Source organism: Condylura cristata, unplaced genomic scaffold, assembly GCF_000260355.1.
Source record: "Condylura cristata isolate star-nosed mole 26May11 unplaced genomic scaffold, ConCri1.0 scaffold00023, whole genome shotgun sequence".
Classification (NCBI taxonomy): domain Eukaryota; kingdom Metazoa; phylum Chordata; class Mammalia; order Eulipotyphla; family Talpidae; genus Condylura; species Condylura cristata.
In genome coordinates this window covers 33,975,485-33,988,910 of record NW_004567124.1, presented here as the reverse complement: position 1 = coordinate 33,988,910, position 13,426 = coordinate 33,975,485, and the positions used below count along the sequence as shown (strand labels likewise).

General features: G+C 38.1%; 1 protein-coding gene across 1 annotated transcript in view; it reads left to right on the top strand.

The window, feature by feature from the left end:
- SIN3A (SIN3 transcription regulator family member A) overlaps positions 1 to 13,426 on the top strand; it is a 54,322-nt gene that overhangs the window by 3,156 nt on the left and 37,740 nt on the right. The window contains exon 2 of the mRNA XM_004687995.2: positions 11,633 to 11,854. Coding sequence (XP_004688052.1) covers positions 11,666 to 11,854 — 189 coding nt within the window. The 5' untranslated portion in view covers positions 11,633 to 11,665. The remainder of the gene's footprint in view (positions 1 to 11,632; positions 11,855 to 13,426) is intronic.

The following is a 13,426-nucleotide window of genomic DNA, read 5'->3' as shown; positions in this document are numbered from 1 at the left end:
CACCTGCCCCGGAGGTGACCACATGGCATGGCAGACCTCTCCTGACCCGCCTGCTGCTCCCCTCAGCAGTGTACTTCGTCGATCTGCCTGTTCTGTACCCCACTCTGTGTCTGGTGAATCCTCTCACCTTCCGCATCTCTGGCCTGTACCCCAGTTCTATATGAGTAAATAAATAAATCTTTTTTAAAAAAAAAAGACTGTTTAAAACATAGTCTTGCTTAAACTTTCAGGATAAACAGACAAACTGGAGAGTGTGCAAAGCAGATGTGAATACCTGGGAATTTTATTTGGTGTTAAAACAGTATGTCCATAGCATCTAGTAATTTAGCATAGTGTTAACAGGCTTTCTCATTCTTGTTAGTAACTCCATCAGTCAGGTTTGTTAAACTTTACTTTTTTCTAAATTTTTATAAAAATGATGGTACATGCTTTTTCAAACTATACCCATTTCCTTGAATAATACTCAGAGCTTTTGTTTGTTGAGCTCTTAGGCTGTCTCTGGCACTATACAATTATTCACCCATTTGATTGATGACCCTGTGTGATGGGAACTATGAAGATGAAGAAACAGGGCACAGAAGAGTTTCAAAGATGAAGAAACAGGGCACAGAAGAGTTTAGACATAATAGTAGGTGGCCAAGTTTGGATTTGGACCTGGGTTCAAGAGTCTATGATCTTAATGCTACATTTCAGCTCTCTGTGCTCTTAAGATAGTAAACAGGAGTGATAATGCTTTGTTTTTAAGAATTGTGGTAAGATACATATATTTACAAAACAGGAAAGTTATTTTAACCCTTTAAAGTGTGCGGTTCAGCAGCATTAATTACATTCACATTGTTGTGCAGCTAGCACCAACTGTCTATCTTCAGAACTTTTTCATCTTCCCAGACTGAAACACTATACCTGTTAAGCAATAACTACCCTCTTGAGCCTTCCCCCAATGCCTGGCAACCACCATTTTACTTTCTCTGAATTTGGAATCAAACAGAATTTGTCCTTTGTGTCTGGCTTATTTCACTTAGGAGAATGCATTCAAGGTTGATCCCTCTTGCAGTATGTGTCAGAATTAACTTCATTTTGTAAGATTAATCTTTTATATGTGTATATGCAACATTTTGTTTATCTGTTGACAGATGTTTAGGTTGTCTCCACCTTTGGCCGTTAAGAATAATGTTGCTTTGAACATGGGTGTACAATTATCTCTAACTAGATGCTTGCTTAGAACTTTTGATTTTATACCCAGAGAAAATTGCTGGATCAGGTGGTAATTTTTTACAGAACCAACAATGTGCTTTTGAAAACAGGTTTAAAGAAAAAAATTGGGACTTGGATTCTATAGGTTAGTTTAGTCAGTGCCCATTTACTAACCACCACCTTAAGTTTCTCAGGCTGATATGGAAGAGAAACTTTTTGTCCCAAGGAGTTTACCTTCTTAGGAGGTAAGGCAAATACACATGATTTCACTACAATACTGTGTAGATTAGGAATTCAGAGAAGAACATTCACTGAAGATTTGAGGGGCACTGAATGAAAATAGGAGGGCAGCATATGAAGAGGAAAGGCAAATACACATGATTTCACTACAGTGCTTTGTAGATTAGGAATTCAGAGAAGAGCTTTCACTAAAGATTTGAGGGGCACTGAATGAAAATAGGTGGGCAGCATATGAAATCCTGACCTTAAACATCTCATTTACAGAACCCCTGAAGAATGCTGTGGAATGTTAGAGAGGATGGCTTTAGGGATTGCCATGTGAATTATAATCTCTCTTCCAGAATTTGAATTCTGTTTCCTTCAGTTTGCAGACTTGATTTCCTTCTGCTTTGAAAAAATTTTAAGGATCTCAGTGTTGAGATTATGGACTTGGTATATATGTTAATATTTGCCTGTCAATCTCAAGATATAGTATGAATATAGTCAACTGTTATTTCCTAGTATTTCTTTCCTTCACATGCCTTCCTATTTCAGCTTCTTTAGTGAGCAGTAGAAGTAAGCTAGTATTTTTATTTCTTACCTTTTTTTTTCATTACAGTTTAAGCAGTTCTATAAATTTGTTTTTGTTGAGGCTAAAGTCAGATAATGAAAACCATTCTGCAGCTTGCTTGGGTATTCTTTGGATCAGGATTCTGCCATTACATTCTCTCCAAGTATTTCAAGCAGTTTTGTTTTCCTGACAGGCACTTTTCTTCTCAAATGTGAATTCTGTCTTTTTACAATTATCTAACTGTATTTTAACAGTACATTTAAAAAGAACCTTGACTTCCTTTAATTATGAATTTTTTTTGAGGGGGGGTGTGAGGTCTTTTTTTTTTTTTTAAAAGACACACCCAACTGTGATTTGTCAGTTATAACCAAATGTATAGAAGGTTTTGTTCTCACACATTTATTGCAGGACAGCTACCTAATATTTACTTTCCTCAGGGGTTGCTACACTAGTGACTCACAGTACATCTAGATTGGGACTTAACTTTCTTGATAGCTTCAGTGCCTAATACCGGTACAAGGTAGGTGATAAATAGTTTATAGGCCAAACCCTAATGGCATTTGAAAGTTTGCTAACTAGAGGCCACCTCTATTTAGTTGCAGTTCACTTCATAGTTAGTCATTTATTGGTGTTAATAGTGCTAAGTGTAGCTCCTCAACTAACTTGGTGTAGAAATGTGAACTGAATGTGCTTAGTTATAGAGAGCTACCCTATGTACCTTTCCAAAATCTAAATACTGCTGGTAACTCTCACTTTTCTCTTAACCAGGGACCTCTGCCCTGTACTGTATACTCACATTTCTAGTGGACCACTTTATCTTTACTCTTGCATGTCTAAGGGGCATCTTCAATTTCTCTCTATCTTTTTCATATATGGACTTTCAGCAAATCCCATTTGTTGTATAACCAAAATATGATCCAGAATTTGACCACTTAGTACCCCTGTTCCCTAGAAACAGTCAATGCCACTAACATCTTTCTACCTTGGATTGTTTTAATAGCAAATTATTTTCTCTGTTCCTCTTTGGTCATTTCATTTTTCTTGGTTGCATAAATTGGTTCATTATAGCCTAGCAGTACTTCAAATGGTGGTGTCTCTACTACTGGTCTATCAACTCTTCCATCTTCAGATGACAGGCTTCACTGTGACTGCAGAAGTGATGCTGTTAGGTGCAGGCGCCACCAGCTACCATTTTCGTGCAGGGACCACAGTGCCAGATACCCATAGCTCATCTCTTTGTCTTGGTTTTGCCTCAAAAAAAGAAAGTGTGTGTTGGTTGATTTCTTTGTACGTCACCATTTTTTTGATGAGGGAGGCATCATAACTCGTCTGGTATTAATCAACAATTTAATCTTGTTGCGTTTAGCTATGTTGCCACAAACCAGGTCTGTGTCCAGAAAAGGAGACAGTCATTTGTTAACATAGCAAACCCAACTAAAGTCAGACTTCTGCATGTATCCTTATTACCCAAGCATTGACTTCCCATTTCAGTGTCATTTTATGATTAGAACAACCATCATTGGCTTCTTCCCTACTATCCCTACCCCATACCCTCATTGTCTACTAGTCTCTTTTTCCTTCCTTCTACTCCAGCTACACCGACCTTTTTCTGTTCTTAAAAGGTACCATGTTCATAATGGGCCTCAATGTCTTTGCACTTGCTGTATTCTCTGCCTATAATGTTTCCCCCACTGGTTTCCACAGGATTAATTTTTTTCTCAAAATTATCTTTTCCTTGAGGTATTCTTTGGTCATTTTCTTTTTAACCCTTAACCACTGGCTAATATTCTGAGCATTTTGGTTATTACTTCTCTGTTTCTCCTATTATGGTATAAATTTCATGAGGGAAGAGACTTTCCTTTTTTCTTACTGCTATTTATTCCCAGCTTCTAGGACAATGCCTGGCATATATAGTATGTGCTCAGTAAATGTTAAGATGTTAATTCATGCATTAATGAATTAAGCATTCTGGAGGATACAAGACAGTTTAAAGTGTAAATGTCCATGAATTTGTGGGGGCAGAAATAAAACTAATAGGATAAGGCAGTGTGAGATATCAAATTGATATATTGACTTGTCCCCATGAGAACCATCTCAACCACTTTCTTTATAGCATTAGCTAGCATATCTCCAATTATACTTAGTCTAATTTCAGTTAATTTCTAGAAACTTTGTCACCCTAATTAAATGGTAATTCCATGAGAATACAAAGACACTATAAATTCCTCCCTTTTTTAAAAAAGATTTATTTATTTATGCATACAGATCTGGGCTACAGGCCAGAGGTACAGGGATGGTGAGAGGATTCACCAGACAGTGGGGAGCAGAGCAGGCAGATGCTCTGAAATACACTGCTGAGGGGAGCAGCAGGTGAGACAGGAGAGGTCTGCTGTGCCATGTGGGTAGCTCCCTGACTGGGGGTTGAACTCATGCTGCAGTGGTTGTAGATAGCTTCATACTGCTGCTTAACCCCTTGGGCCACCAGGGAGGCCCTAATACTTGTTCTTACTAACTTCCTTAACTTTGAAATAATTTTAGGTGTTAAAAAAGTTGCAGAAATAGGGCCCTCCCTGGTGGCTCAGTGGGTTAAAGCACAGCACTAAGAAACTAAAGCCACTTTAGCAGGAGTTGGATCCCCAGCCACAGTGGTGATCCACATGGCACAGCAGACCTCTCCTGACCCGCCTGCTGCTCCCCTCAGCAGTGTACTTCATCAGTCGACCTGTTCTGCTCCCGCTTTGTCTCTGGTGAATCTTCTCACCGCCCATGCGCCTTTGGCCTGTACCTCAGTTCTGTATGCATAAATAAATAAATCTTAAAAAAAAAAAAAAAGGTGCAGAAACAATACAACGAATTGTCATAGAACTTTCACCCGTGTACTCCAAATGCACCTTGCAAAACCATAGTAATAATCTAAATCAGACAATAGTGATATAAATCTTAAGTTTTGAGTTGAACTCTTCAAGTAGTTTCCTATTTATTTTCTACTTAAAATAGTAAAAACTGTGTGTATAGGTAGCACACAGTGTTAGTTGGAATCAATTTTCATATTTAGTTTATTTTTGAGCAGTAATAATTAATAAAGATTTATATTTCATGACTTTATTCCTTATTAGAGATCTTCAAAAGAACAAAGAAAAACTTCGCTGAATAATTGTAATGGGATAAACTTAATTTAGCAATTTCTATTGATATATTTGAGCTATATTATGGGATCCTGATGATTTTAGTTTTCCTATATTTTGAAGTATTTTGGTGTTTCATCATCCTGTAAATTATTTCATTATTACTCATCAATTTCCAACTATGCTAAAAAAGACTAATGGGAAAATGAAGAATGATATAATTGCCTAGGATGATATTAGTAGTAAAATATCTTATTACACTTTAGGTGTTTTTTTTTTTTTTTTCATCTTTCTGGAAAGTATAAAAGAGGCTGGGAGATACCAGCTTAAAAACCTTTTTTTTAAAAAAAGATGTATTTATGCATACAGAACTGGGGTTCAGGCCAGAAGTGCAGGGGCGGTGAGAGGATTCACCAGAAACAGTGGAGAGCCGAACAGGCGGATCAGGCGGATCAACGAAATACACTACTGAGGGGAGCAGCTGGCGGGTCAGGAGAGGTCTCCGCACCATGTGGGTCACCTCCTGAGTGGGGATAGAACTCATGTTGAAGTGGCTTTAGCTTCTTAGTGCTGTGCTTTAATCCACTGTGCCACCAGGAAGGGCCCATCATCTTAAAAACGTTTAAGGTGTTAACATTTGGGTAATCTGTATATAGAGTATGTGACAATTCTTTATGCTACAACTTCTTTAAGCTTTCATTGAGCAAAATCTGATAGTTCATAATTTATCATTTTCCTCATGTAGTGGAAGACATTTCACAGCTGTTAGAGAACAAGTAGGTGAATGACTTGCTGTAGACTGTAATGATCCTATAGTTGCAGAGTGAGTCTTCAGATGATAGTATCCTGGATGAATTTTATAAAACTGAATAATTTGTGAGTGTATTGTGTATTTCTGAGAGAAAAAAGAAAAAAGAAATACAGTACCCTCATCCAGGTCATTGACTAGTCATTTACCAGGAAGGACTTCAAAATGTAGTATTTTTTGACAAGATTCAAAGTCATCCCAGTTTGCTAAAAAAAAAGTACAATAGTATTGTACCTTTAGGGTGTTTGTATATTACAACTGACTTAGCTTGTAAGGGGATAGATGCTAAAGGCAGATGAGTGTAAAGAAGTCCTTAAAGGAGACATGATATAGAAATGAAGATAATTACTGGGTTGAATGGCCATAATTATTAGTCTAAAACTAAGAGTGCTTGCAGGTATGGGGGCAAAAAAGATTGTCCTCTCTACCAAAAATCAAAACTAAGTGTTCAAAATTCGGTGTTGGATGGTGCAAGGGGGAATAAAAAACAAACTCAAATGTAGGGGTGGCTAGAACTTTTTTTTTTAAGATGTACTTTATGCATGGAAGAACAGAGTTGTGGGGGTTGAGAGGACTCACCAGAGACAGAATGGGGAGCAGAATCAGTGAATCTACTGAAATACACTGCTAAGGGGAGCAGCAGGTGAGATGGGAGATGTGCCATGTGGGTCAGCTCCCTGGCTGGGGTTCAAAATGAGGTCATAGCAGTGATAGTGCTGAGACTTTAACCCTTATGCCACCAGGGAGGACTCAAGAACTTTATAAGACGAGCCTGAAATTTGGAATCACTTGTACAGAATGATTGTTCCAAGTTTACCATGATGGCTCATGACTGGTCAGTGCCTTTTAAAGGATATCACCTATTTTGGGAATTTATGTTTTCAAACAAAGGAAAATATGGAATAAAGGTTTGGGTTGTTTTAAGTTTTTCCTAAATTTTTTTTTTTTAAGATTTACTTATTTATGCATATAGAACTGGAGTACAGAACTGAGGTGCTGGGGCGGTGAGAGGATTCACCAGAGACAGTGGGGAGCAGAACAGGCAGATGGATGAAGTACACTGCTGAGGGGAGCAGCAGGTGGATAGGAGAGGTCTGCTGCACCATGTGGGTCACCTCTGGGGCGGGGATCCAACTTAGGCTAAGAAGCAGCTTTGGCCAGCTTCATAGTGGTGCTGCACCTTAACCTGTTGCACCATCAGGGAAGCGTAACATCTAGGCCCTAGATTTTTTATTTTATGGAGAAGTGTCTGGAATTCTAAGGTTCCAGATTTGTTTTGTGATTAAAGCTGTTTTAGATTGTGGAACTGGGAAATTGATGTTTATTTTTCTTGTTCTAAAAGGGGGAGGTTTAGCCTTTTTGTCTTTCTGGCAGTTGTCAGGAATGTGTCCCATGTGCCTCCCTGGATGTTTCACCTTGATGTAGAAGACTGCTCTACAGTATTGGCACAGTCCTTTTCTGCTTTCTTTATTTGAGAATTATGATTCATTGGCAGACCTGATCTGTTTTCCACTTTTTACTGAAACACATAGTCTGGTTACTTAAGTGTTCTGCTATTGCTTATTCACATTAATCTTCGCTAAATTTTGTCCCTCAGAGTGCTTTTTATTCCTGTTTATAATTCTGTCTTCATAGACAAAAGCTCTGATAACAGTGTGGGGGGGGGCTCAAAAAGGAAGATAAGCTAGAATTTTACTAAAGTCAGATACCTTTGAAAACCACAGTGACAAAAGAATGTCGTGTCAGTCTTGAGCATAGCTTTGGTCTGACATTTGTGGCTCCATCATTTTGGTGGTTGAATACTTTGCAGTCAGAAATTATACTGTACTCTGCAAGCAAGATATTCAGTCTGTTATTTTTGCTTCAGATTGGTCATGTGATAGCCAACAGGTGTCCTTGTCCAAATCATATGTATTTTGGAGTACCAAGTTTCCTGCAAAATGGGAATTCTGGGTCCTCACCTCCGGCAGGACTGTTGTGAGGTGCACTTCAATTGATAATAGTCATGCATGGAACAATTGGTAGTCTGTAGGCAGAAAATCTTGTCTGTCATATTTAGTACAGGAGGCCCAACACTGAGCACAGGGCATGGCAGTGGGAGACACTCTGGGATTATTTGTGGGATTTCTAAAGTATTTTAATTTCATGCTATATACGCTCAGTGTCCCAATTCATCCCTAATTTTCAATATACAATTAAATGTTTACCTTCTCAATAGTCTCCTAATGTACATAGCTCTGCCTTCACAATTTTATACTACTTATTTGCACCACTTGTGAACTGATTTGTATTATTAGCTTTTCTCTCACGATTGTATTAAGATTATAAAATGTACAGCAAGGTTAGTAGAATTTTATAGATAGAACCCATGTGTATACTATTTAAACTGGATCATTACCATGTGTACACTACACCTTTATCATGTATCCATCATCTCTCCATCTGAATCCACACTAATTTCTTGATTTTTCAAAAGTAAATTGCAGCTATCAGGCCCTCCCTGGTAGCCAGGTGCAATGGGTTAGAGCGCAGCACAAGCAAGCTAGTGGCAAGCTAGCTGCAGCCACCTCAGTGTGAGTTCCACCCCTTGACCCCGAGGTGATCCACATGCTGAGGCAGACCTCTCCTGACCCACCTGCTGCTCCCCTCAGCAGTGTACTTCGTTAGTCTGCCTGTTCTGCCCTCAACTCTGTCGCTGGTAAGTCCTCTCACAGCCCCTGCACTCTAGCCTGTACCCCACTTCTGTATGCGTAAATAAATTTTTTTTTAAAAATTGCAGCTTTCACCTAAGTACTTGAACATGCATATTAGAATTCAATATTTATATATTTTTTATTTTAATGCAAAATTGCATACAATTAAATGTGCTGATCTTAAGAGTATTCTGTGTGTTTTGAGATCACGCTATATTCTGTGTCTTGTTTAAGTTTGGTGCTTTTGTATTTGCAGATGAGCTGTAATCTTTCTAATTGCTGACATAGTTTTCCATAATTTGAACAGATAAATCAAGTTTATTTAGCTACTGATAGGCTTTCAGATTTTTCAGACTTTGCTGCAGTAAATATACTTCACAGATGTGTAAGATGAGAATTTAGAAGTAGAATTGCTAGGTTAAAGGGTATGCACACTGGATATTTAAAATTTAATAGATGTCTGCAAGTTGCCAACCACAAAGGCTATACCAATTAAAGTTACCACCAGTAGTGTTTCTCTGTATACTCACTCATACTGATATCACCTTCTTAATTTTTGTCAGTTGCTTTGTGATAAATACCATTTTATATTTGTTTTCTTACTAGTGAGGTTTTCTGTGGTCTGCCCAACTATTTTTATTTATTCTTATTTATTTTTTTTAATTTTTTACATCATTTTGTGCATTTTTTTCCCCATCTCAGTTGTAATCCCCTCAGGTTTCCCATCGCCAAGTCCCCCCCTCCCCAACTAGTTTTTTAAGCTTACAAGGCATGAACCAACATCATCATTTTGTTAATTGAATGAATAAATGCTGCCAAAGTGCCCTGTTAGTTTTCTCTTATACAATAGAAAATAACATCTTGTTTAAAGTATTGTTGAGAGGGTTAAATTGATATTTTAATATTATGTAGTGTGGTATATACTGCTATTATGTTAGCTATTACTGTTCCCTTCTGCATATACTGTATTTGAACATCTGATGTGTTAGGACTATAGGGGATGCAGGCAAAGTTGAAAAGGACTTTACCTTGTAGGAGCTTATGGAGACTTGAAGGCTTACTTAGGAAAGTTATGAGATACCTCACAGATCTAGCTAGGGTAGAGTCTGGAACTAGAATATTGGTAAATTAAATTGTCCCTCAGTCAATAAGGGAAGTTTTCATAGGCTAAACTTAAGGAATGTAGATTGCTGTCATAGGTGATGGGAAGCAGGTGATGGGTTTGCATTGGAGGCAGATGTTAGAAGCAATGTAAAAGGTAGATTAGACAGGGTGAGAGGCTTGGGGGTTGCAAGTAGCAGTGTGATAAGAGACGAAAAGAGCCTGGAAGCAGTGTGTGACAGTAGGACTAGAGAAGAAGCAATTAATTGGAGAAGCATTTAGGAGATGGGTTATTAAAGGAGCAATGTGTGATTCAAAGAAAGAGCAGAGATCTTGGGTTGACTATATAGAGGTGGATAATGTTACATCCTTTATAAAAGCAATCCTTTTAATGAAGGAAATAAAAATACAGGGCATCATCCTTGAATAAAGCACAGTGCAGTGCTTTGATACTTAGCTTATGAAAATCACACTACATTTTTGTTTTCAATTTTCTTTAGACTGGTCTACAGACTAGCATTTGGGAATTTCTAGGGTAGGTTAGTCGTCTAATCACTACCTTTTGGAGATAATCACAGTTATTATATAACTTCAGGTTGGAATTTGGATTAGAATCCAGGTCTTTATATGTTCTCTTGTCTTTTTCCCATACATAGTAATATATGTTGTATGCTTCTGATCTAAATTTGATTTCTACTTATGAATTATTGACCTGGCTTTTGGTTAGAGACTAATCTCAGGTGAGTTTAGGTATTTAGGTTTCAAACCAACAGAAACAACCAAACTATGGTCTAGGCTGTTTCGGCTAGTATGTAGCCAAAAAGTCTTTAAAAATTTTTCACTCCATCTGTTTACTAGACACATTTATACATTTCCTTACCCCATAATAGGTTGAGGCTGAGTATTTGAATTTGGGTTCTTAAGTTTCAAATAGCATGTATAAATCTATAGTTCTGATCTCTTACTGTGGTCTGAAAAGTTTTGAAATATGCTACTTCATACTAGAAAAGCCTAGGAAAACCTAACCAGTTAAGACATTTTAAATTCTTTCCCCTTGGCATCTACAGGCAGTTTATTTTCAACTCCAGTCTTTTTGAGAGACTTACTTCTTTGATTTAAACTTTTTGTTTTTTAAGATTTATTTTATTTCTGCGTAGAAGAACTGGAGTGTAAACTAGAGGTATAGGGGATGAGAAGATACACCAGATATGGAATGGGGAACAGAACAGGCGGGTCTACTGAGATACACTGCTGAGGAGAGAAGCGGGTGAAAAAGGAGAAGTCTGGCGCACCATGTGGGTCAGCTCCCTGTTCAGGGATTAAACTCCTGCTATAGTGGCTAGAGGTCAGCTTGATAGTTCTGAGACTTTAATCCCTGCTCCACCAGGTAGGCCTTTCTTTGATCTAAATTTATAATCAATAGAAAGGATATTTTTGACTTGAAATTTATAAAAAGATAACATTAAAATTATGACCTCATGCCTGGCCCAGTGCTCTTTCCATGATACCATATAATTGTAGAAATAATTGATAATTAAAAAATTCAACTACAGTCATACATAGGTTTTGAGAAGTGTTAGGAAGAAGCAGTTGGGTATTTTTGTAACATGTGAATAGGTAATTAACATTAGAAATGATGGTTTATAGGGGAGGTTAGTTTTCAGCTTTACAGTCCTAAATTAAGACTTATTTATGTTTTTGAAAAAGTAAATAAATTTGTTTTTGCATGATCATAATCTCTCTAATGTGGAGTTGGAATGTGTTTTCACAAGCATGTGCTTTAACTACCAGTGACCATCTCTAAGATAGAGATTATGGGTTGTGAAAATTGAGCAGGTACTAAATTTGGATGATCAGTCATACATTACATATACTGTATTGCAGTGTGAATTGGTTTACATGTGGTTTCTGGTTTCCACAGGTTGTGTAGTGCATCCCTGAGCATGAGTGCAGAATGAAGCGACGTTTGGATGACCAGGAGTCACCGGTGTATGCGGCTCAGCAGCGTCGGATCCCTGGTGGCACAGAGGCTTTTCCTCACCAGCATCGGGTGCTTGCCCCTGCCCCACCTGTGTATGAAGCAGTGTCTGAAACCATGCAGTCAGCCACGGGAATTCAGTACTCTGTCACACCTAGCTACCAGGTAAGCAAAAGCCCGCCGTTTCTAGGGGTGAAGGAACACAATTGGTGATTCATCAACCAAGAAATTTTTGTAGTAAGAATTTGGCTAGAGATAAATAAGTAATTGCCGAATATGTGTGGGGTATAAAAATAATAAAAGCAGTGCATGCTTGTGTACTCAGATGAGTTTGTTTTTTGTTTTAGAGAATGTTGTCATGATCTTTGCATTTCCCTGGATGTCCCATCCCTTTTCCTTTTCTCTCAGAGGCAGCCACTAACCTACACTTTGTGTTTACCATTCTCTTGACTGTCTTAGTTTTTTAAAATTACTTTTGTTTGTATCACTAGACAAAAAATTTAGTTTGGGTATTTTTGAACTTTTATAAAATGAAAATAATGTTTTCTTCTTTGATTCACTCCCCCCCTCCCATCCTGTCCCTGAGATACCTGTATTTTGGTGTGACTGTAATTGAGTAGTTTCTTTGCAGTTAGGAATTTCATGACTAATTTATCCATTTTTCTGATAGTGGGCTGGCTGTTTCCAGTTTTTTGCTGTTAAAAAGATGGCAGGCTTGTATGTCTGTAGGCATTCTTCTAGTGCATTCGTAATTAAAGTGGCAATCTATGACAATAAGCTTGCACCAGAATTGAAATCAATGCACTTTTTTTTTAATCAATAGTCTTGGGATGTGGGCTGAGACATTTAAATGAAAAAGTGTGCTTGTTAGTAGTTGGTTTACATTCTGGAACAAATGCTGTATCTTTTTGCAGACTACACAGGTTTGAGGGAACTTGAGGAAGAGGAGAGGAAGTGTTTAGGAGAGGAAGTGCTGGGTTAAAGAGGGAGATTGTATATATGTCTTTAGTGTTAGCAGGTAATGTCAGATAGTTGTTTTTTTTTTTTAAGATTTATTTATTTATTCATACAGAACTGGGGTACAGGTCAGAGATGCGGAGGGTGAGAGGATTCACCAGGGGCAGAGTGGGGAGCAGAACAGGCAGATCGACGAAGTACACTGCTGAGGGGAGCAGTGGGCGGGTCAGGAGAGGTCTGCCATGCCATGTGGATCTCCTCCGGGGCAGGCAGGAATCGAACTCATGCGGAAGTGGCTTAAGCTTCTTAGTGCAGTGCTTTAACCTGCTGCGCCACCAGGGAGGGCCCCAGATATTTTTTTTAATAATCCCACCCAGCGTTGTATATATCTATCATTTCAGCATACTAACACCGATAGTTTGTCCTGTTTAATAAAAATTATTTCTTTTCCCCTTTTAATTATGAAAGTAATTCATAATATGGTTTTTAAAAACATAAGGTAATTTCTTCTTCTGATCCTTCAGACTGTTGATGTATTTCTTGGGTGTCCAGATTTTTGTGTGCATTATAAGCATATCTAGACCTACTACTAAGCTAGCTAGATACACTTTCCTTTTTACACATGCTGAATCATACAGCTTGTAATGTGTTGTTATTTGCTCTTTTTTTTTTTTTTTTAGAGATTTATTTGTGCATACAAGAACTGGGGTACAGGCCAGAGGTGCAGGGGGTGAGATGATTCACTGGCGACAGAGTGGGGAGCAAAATAGGCTTATGTAC